This window comes from Pteropus alecto, unplaced genomic scaffold, assembly GCF_000325575.1.
Source record: "Pteropus alecto unplaced genomic scaffold, ASM32557v1 scaffold468, whole genome shotgun sequence".
Lineage (NCBI taxonomy): Eukaryota > Metazoa > Chordata > Mammalia > Chiroptera > Pteropodidae > Pteropus > Pteropus alecto.
This window is the reverse complement of record NW_006441394.1, coordinates 198,778-205,814: the sequence shown is the minus strand read 5'-3', so window position 1 is coordinate 205,814 and position 7,037 is coordinate 198,778. Positions and strand designations below refer to the sequence as shown.

At 53.3% G+C, this 7,037-nt stretch overlaps 1 protein-coding gene across 1 annotated transcript in view; it reads right to left on the bottom strand.

Annotated features, from left to right (window-relative positions):
• Nucleotides 1-3,813: 3,813 nt before the first annotated feature.
• The window catches only part of ARAP1 (ArfGAP with RhoGAP domain, ankyrin repeat and PH domain 1), a 63,449-nt gene continuing 60,225 nt past the window's right edge, over nucleotides 3,814-7,037 (bottom strand). Inside the window, exons 33-37 of the mRNA XM_006918686.3 lie at nucleotides 6,973-7,034; nucleotides 6,186-6,236; nucleotides 5,938-6,001; nucleotides 4,661-4,810; nucleotides 3,814-4,430 (exon numbers count right to left, since the gene is read on the bottom strand). Coding sequence (XP_006918748.1) covers nucleotides 4,413-4,430; nucleotides 4,661-4,810; nucleotides 5,938-6,001; nucleotides 6,186-6,236; nucleotides 6,973-7,034 — 345 coding nt within the window. The 3' untranslated portion in view covers nucleotides 3,814-4,412. The remainder of the gene's footprint in view (nucleotides 4,431-4,660; nucleotides 4,811-5,937; nucleotides 6,002-6,185; nucleotides 6,237-6,972; nucleotides 7,035-7,037) is intronic.

Below are 7,037 nucleotides of genomic sequence, written 5' to 3'. Positions count from 1 at the left end.
AATTTTCCTAGAGAGCTTTGTGCGTAGGGGCATTCATACACGTGCCGTGTGTGTGTGTGTGTGTGTGTGTGTGTGTGTGTGTGTGTCTAAATGCAGGCTGAGGTGTACAGGCATGTGTGTGCAGGACAAGTGTGTGTGTGTGGCATGTGTGTGCCTGTGCCACTGTGTCTCCAGGGTGACAAATACAGCAATAGGAGCTGAAACCAGGGTGGAGAAAGTGTGGAAATTTCCACAGGCTGAAAGTGGCGTGGGAGAGGGACACGCTGGAGCTGAACCAGCTTTGGCTGACCAGGAAACACTGTGCCTGACAGCTCCTTCCTAGGCCAGTCCCTAGCTGGGTGCAAATGACCTAGACACACACATACCCTAAGTACACTCGGTACAATAAGAATAAAGAACAATCTAGGAGAGCTTCCTGAAGGAGGTGTCATACTGGAGGAGCGGTTGAGAGGTTCATGCCAGTTGTACTTCTGCATATGAGACAGACACTGACGTGCCCCAGATCAGGGTCTGAGTCACTTAGGTCACGGAGCTAGCTACAGGAATAGAAACTACTCCTTTTTCTGGTGAGAGAAGATCCTAAGAAGCCCATTTGACTGAGAAGCAGTCATATTTAAGAGGCAAGGGGAAGAGGCAAAAACCCCAACACCAGTGGCATGAGGGATAGGCTCTGGAGGGATCTTGCAGCACGAAGCTCCAATCACAGCCAGCTGTTCACCGCAGGATCACATCACCTTGCCTTTGGCTCATACCATTCCCTCCTGGATGCGGCTTTCCCTCTCAACTCCACCTGCAGAAATATGGCTGTCTTTTTAGCTTCACTTATCCATAGAGTCTTTCCTGATCAATACACCCACCAAAAGGGCTCCCTCTTTCCTTAACACCACTTACACATCTGCTTCTGCTCAGTGTTCAGTACAGCTTTGCACACAGTAGATATGCTTGTTGAATAAAAGTATATTAGGCCTGGAGAGGATTCTGGATGCCATGATGTCCCCCCAGACATATTTGGGAAGGGAACTAAGGGACAGTACTAGGTACTTCATACTTATTGGATCATTTCATACTTCCATTAGTAGGTATAGGCATACCTTGGAGATACTGTGGGTTCAGTTCCAGACCACTGCAATAAAGTGAGTCATAATCTTTTTGCTAGAGGGTCTTGCCTTTGATTTGTAAAATATGCAACATATGTAGAGCACAATAAAGCAAAGCACAATAAAGCAAGCTATGCCTGTTATTAATATCTCCAAAGTATAGTTGAGAACATCAAGGATCAGAAACCTTGAGAACTCAGCCAAAGCTCCACAGCTTATAGATGGGAGCATCAACATCTACCTGATTGGCATCCATGTCCATGCTTTTCAAAAACTACCAGCTATAGGCAGGGGGCTTGGGAGCCACCAGAGCTTGGGGCCAGGAAAGAAGACCTCAGCTCCAGGCTCCCCTCCAGTCCAGCTCAGGGGGAAGCAGGGAGGAGGCAGGGCCCATCTTCCCCTCCCCCGCCCTATCGATTTCCTGTGGAGCCCAGGGGTCTCCTGAGGCCCAGAGGCCCTTGATGGCTGTTGAACTCTGCAGCATGGGCAGGTTGAGCAAGGAGATGAAAAACAGAAAGACAGCCCACCCCACTCTCAGACCTACCTCCACTCTCTTCCCCTAAGCCTCCTTCCCACCCACAATGCCCTGACTTGCCACAACCTTCTCTCCCAGGGCTTCCTGTGGTCCTGTGCAATTAGGTCCAGACTTCAGTTGATCCTTGAAGCCTTGTCTTACTCCTCCAAAACATCAACCCACCCCCAATACAAGTCATACCCCACTCCACCATGTGCATCTGGCAAGGCTTCCAGTTTTGGGGGCCAGTTGAGGGGCATCTCCACTCCCAGGAAGCCCCTCCCTCTTCAAAAACTGCTCTTCCTTCCTCAGCAAGTCCAGCTTTGGGCTCTTCAGCCATTCCCCCGCCACCACTCCCACAACACAATCTCAAATAACGTATGAACAAACCTCACAAGAGATCCCATTTCTAGGAATCTTTGTGATGAAGACCATCAGAGCCTCCTGTCCTAATTCATCCAACACTTGTCATTGCCATAATTCATTAAGGTTGAGGCTCTGAAGGCACAATAAGATATCATCCCTGATTCCAAGGGAAAGCACTTTAAACTACCATGAACTCTTGACAGTTCAGAACTCCATCTCCAGGAGACAAATAAGGCCACTTATAAGAAAGCATAGTTGGAATCAGAGTAGAGGAGGAAGAATCCCCCGCCGCTTCCCGCCAAAGTGGGGGCAGTGGAAATGGACTTCAGCCCTGATTCAGGAAAGCTGTGTGACTTTGGGCAATTTGCCTCCCTCCTCTGGGCCTTATTTATTTTCTTTCTCTGCCAGAAGGAAACAGTGCATACAGCACAGGCACTGACCTACAGTGGGTGTTTGGTAAAGGACTCTTTCCTTCTCCTGCTGGCTCCTAAAGCCCAGAAGTCCACAGCACATCCCTGCACTGTGCTGCTTTCCCGAATATCAACAGCCTTGGTGTCAAAGACAGGGACAAGTCCCATCCCACACTCCAACAGAGCAAAGCCTGGGTCAGGACATCCATACTGAGGCCCTCTGGAACCTCTCCTGGGACCAGCAACGTTGAGCTGTCCGTGCCTGTCCCCTGGTGGCCTAATAGGGTCACTGCAGTCAGCTCCTTGGCCAGTAAAGTGACTTTGGCAGCTGGCGGGGAGCAACTCCAGTCTCACTTGTCCTCTCTCTGAGTCTCAGGGCTAGCTGGTCAGTCCAAGGTCAGATCCAAGGATGAATTCCAGCCCCTGAGCACCTGGACAAGGATCTGTCCTGGTTGCATGTGGAATGGTCAGCCTGGCTTAGAGAAGACCACCTAGGGCAGAACCAGAGTAGGAGACTCAAGGGGCTTAGCCACAACTTGTGAAACTGGCTAGGGAACCCATTCCAATCTCCTGACATCCACCTCAAGGATGAGAACAAAGGGGAGAACAAAGAATCTGGAGTCCAGGTCCCCAAGACACCCCCACCAGCACCCAGGGCCTTGCCACTGAACTGCATCACATGAGTCAGTGGTCATATGACCCACCCTCCATACTTCTGCCCAGCCCCACAGCCTGAGACTGAGGCTGGGAGGTCAGCCTGTCTGCCTGCTGGGCCCCTGGAGAGAGGCCGGTAATGAGACTCTAGGCAGAGGCGGGAATGTGGTGTCTGGCACCTTCCCAGGGAGTCCCAAATCCATCTCTGACAGCTCGTTATCTCCCCAACTTGCCAGGGCTTTGTCTTCTTGGAGGAAATGACCAGGCAGTACCCAGTGAGGGCAGCTTCCTGGTGCAACGCAGCGCCCACCTCTGGAGGGGTGTGCATAGGGGTCCAGTGCAAATGGACTTCAGCCCTGATTCAGGAAAACTGTGTGACTCAGTATGAGGCCCTTCATCCTAATTTAATGAAGCTCCTGTGACCCTGTGACCTTGTGTCTCAGAGAGGCTGGTGAGGGGCTGCCCGAGCCACTCGCATGCCACACCCAGGCTCCAGCTCAGATCGACGGCAGCTAGGACAGGGACTCAGATCAGCAGGGGCCTGTCCTGGCCAAGACTAGGACCAGCATTCCCCACTAGAGTGGGGATAGCATAGCGCCAGGCTGGGGCTCTGCCTGGGATGGGGGAGAGTGGCTGAAAGGCTCAGGGCCTGGAAGGAGCAGAGCCCAGGTCCCCAGCTTCAGGGCGCTAGCACTCTTCTCTGGGCTCCTGACCTCCTGTCTCCTACACCGGGGCACTGGAAACTCCCAAACAATCACAGGCCTCAGCACCACAGGATAAAATATACAGATATATTTATATTATCAAAAGTTCCCCAAAGTGGGGAAGGGGCATCAGGTAGTCTGGGGCCTCCCAGTCAGCCTAGACCACAAGGGGGCCTGAAGACCCCCAAGTCCAGCTCTCGGCCCTGTAGAAACTTACCCAAGAGCTCCCTCCCCACCCCAGCTGAGTGTTCCTTTAGAGTATCCACTTTTTGCTGTTCTGGAGTTTGTGGCAAGGGGGTGGGCTCCCTTCCAGCGGGGGCCCCAGGGCCTCAAGCCTCTGAAATGATGGTGTTCCTCCAGAGTTCCTGATTGACGTCCATCTCTGCAATCCCTCGAACTCAGGGTGGGCGACCCTTCGGAGAAACAGGCCAGGCCAGGGGAGCTGAGCACCTGGACAGAGTAGGTAAGGGGCTCTTTCTCAGGCAGACACTGCTGTCCCCACCCCTGGGCCAGAGAACCCCATGCTGCAGTCAGGATGTGGGATGTAGGGGTGTGGCTTCCTCATGCGCCCCCTGCTGGCTCAGAGCAGGCACGCAGGGTATGAGGGTGTCTGAACAGGAAGGCCTCAAGGCGGCAGAGTCCCAGAGCCAGGGGCTGGCTCCTGCGTTCACACGTTTCGAAGGAGCTGTGGGAAGGCAGAGAAGCCCAGATTCAATAAGCACTTTGCGGATCCTGGTGGAGAGGGGGCTCCCATGAACCATGTGATCCAAAGGGGCCTGTCAGGACTCCTACTGAGGGCATAGGGATGGGGTCCAAGGGCACTCAGAGAAGAGAAGCAGAGAGGAAGGGTTGGGTGGAAGGCAGGCTCCAGCCAAGACCCCCGCCCCCTGCCCATAGGAATGGAGAGCCACTCACAGAAAGGGGGTCTGAGGCAAAGGCGGCCACACTCCGGCGCATTTCGTTCTCACTGCCACGGAGGGGGATCAGTGACACACTGCCAAGCCGGACCTCAGGCACTGCCCGGGACACGCGTGAGGGCTCCGAGGGCCACACCAGGCTATCATGCTGGGGAGCAGGGGAGAAAAGGGGCGTTGAGGCCTGGGCTCAGCTTTGGCTAGCCCAGACACTCAACCCCGGATCCACCCACCCTTCCCAGAAATGCCTCCAGCTATGATCTGAGGTGACACCCTCAGCTTTGATCCCAGCTGATATGAGAAGCAGCTGTTAGGAGAACATGACTGTATCCCTGGCAAAACCCAGCCAGTTATGTTACTCAACAACTCTCATCTCTGGGTCCACAAACAAACTGCTCTAGGAATGCAGCACCAAGAAAACAGTTCTAGAGGAACATGTCTGCCTCCTTTCACCAGGAACCGAGAAAACTACAGAATCTACCCCGTCTCTCTTAGGGCCCTGATACAGTTGTCTCCCTTCTCCCTAAACAATTCTGAGCTCTCATTTAAAAACCTCTATTTTAAGCCAACTCAGCCCTCTGGCCCTGCTCAAAGTCCTTCCCAGCCTGTTCCTGCCTGGCCACTGCAGCAGCCACCTTCCTGGCCTCCTCACCTCAAGGCTTGGCCCTGCAGTCCATCTTCCCCTGCACACCACTCCCAGAATGAGTCCTCTCAAACTCAAACTTGCATACCACCACTCCTTGCTGAACACTCTCCCTTAAAAATGGAGACTAGATCAAGTTCAGCTTCCTTGGCGTGGCCTTCAAGGTTCTTTAAGATTTTCTCCTGACTCCCTTTCCAGTGCCAACTTCTGGCACTCCTGGCTTCTCCCTTTACATCCCATTGGACAATCTGTCATTCATTTGCCATGCCTTTGCATACTTTCCTTCTGCCTAGAAGCTTCCCCCACCTCTCCCTTTGCTTGATGAACATTCCCTCATTCCCAAAGACTCAGCTCCTATGATACCCTCTCCCCTTATGCCTTCCCTACTCACCCACCACCGAGGACAGGGGTCTGCACCCTCTGTCTCTAGCATGCCTGGCTCTAGGCTGAACCAGAGTGGGCACTAGGAAAGGTTTAATGAGTGAAGGAACAAACAAACGGAATTAATAGCAATTCAGTTTCCTTGAAGCAATTGGTGGCCTGAACAGTGAAGAAGTAAATGTCCTATTCACCAGAATGGATGCCTCCTCAGGACCCCACCCCATACCCCATCCCCTGCACCCTGCACCTGGTACCTGCACAAAGAGAAAGGTGGCGAACCACTCCCGGAGTTCCATCTGCGTCTCACAGCAGAGGTACCTGCAGGGTGGAGCACAGGTCTGGATGCTGCCAAGAGCCCGGCTGAGTGGAGGACATCCTGCCCAATCTCCCCAGCCCAGGGTCTTGGGGCAGGGCATAGATCGGACAGTGAGGGGGACCCAATCAAGGGGACGGGCTACCATCTCTCCTCAGCCTGGGGTCTCAGGACAGGGCCCTTGCTCACCACTGTTGCTTCTCATGTTTCTCTGTCTCGTGCACCACAGTGAAGCCCCAGCTGTAGAGGAGGGGCAAGTGGAATCACTTGATAGCCCCCAGAGGACTCACAGCCCAGGTTCCCAGGACAGAGCCCAGAAGCATGAGCCAGAGCTGGGGGCAGAATTCAGGGCCTTCTAGCAAGGGCAGCATATCCTGGCTGCTGCTGCTTCTTCTCACAGCCCCTACCTTCCTCAGAGCAAAACAGGCCCTTGGCTCCCCAACCCCCAACTCCACCCCACCCCAGGCCTACCCTAGTCCTTCAAAGGTAACTAGGCACAGCCAGTGGATGAGAAGAGAAAGTCAGAAAACCAAGTCTGATAGCAATAATTAATAACAATAACGGCTATGCATCACTTTTTGACTTTTTAAAACATACAATACCCTTTGAAATAGCTATACCATTATTTTCCCCATCTACAGATGTGGGAAGTGAGGCACAGAAAATGACAGGGTTTCAGTCTATGCCAGTGGTTCTCAAATATGAGCAAGCATCAGAGTTCCCTGGATGGCTTGTTATAGCACAGACTGCTAGCCCCGCCCCCAGGATCCACAAGTCAACAGGTCTCGGTAGTACTCCAGAAGTTGGATTTTTAGTGTGTTTCCAGATGATGCTGAGGCTGCTGGTTTGGGAGACCACACCTTCAGAACCACTGAACCAATCCTGTCAAGTTGAAAGCCCCCGGCTGTGCCTCCCCCATCTGTTCTGAGCCCCTACGGCTCCCAGCTGCAGACCTATTTGCCCAGGTCCAGCTCACCAAGTGGGTGGCCGGAGTTTCTTCTTCACCCCCAGGTAGACTTTGAGGCTTTTGACAGGCCACTC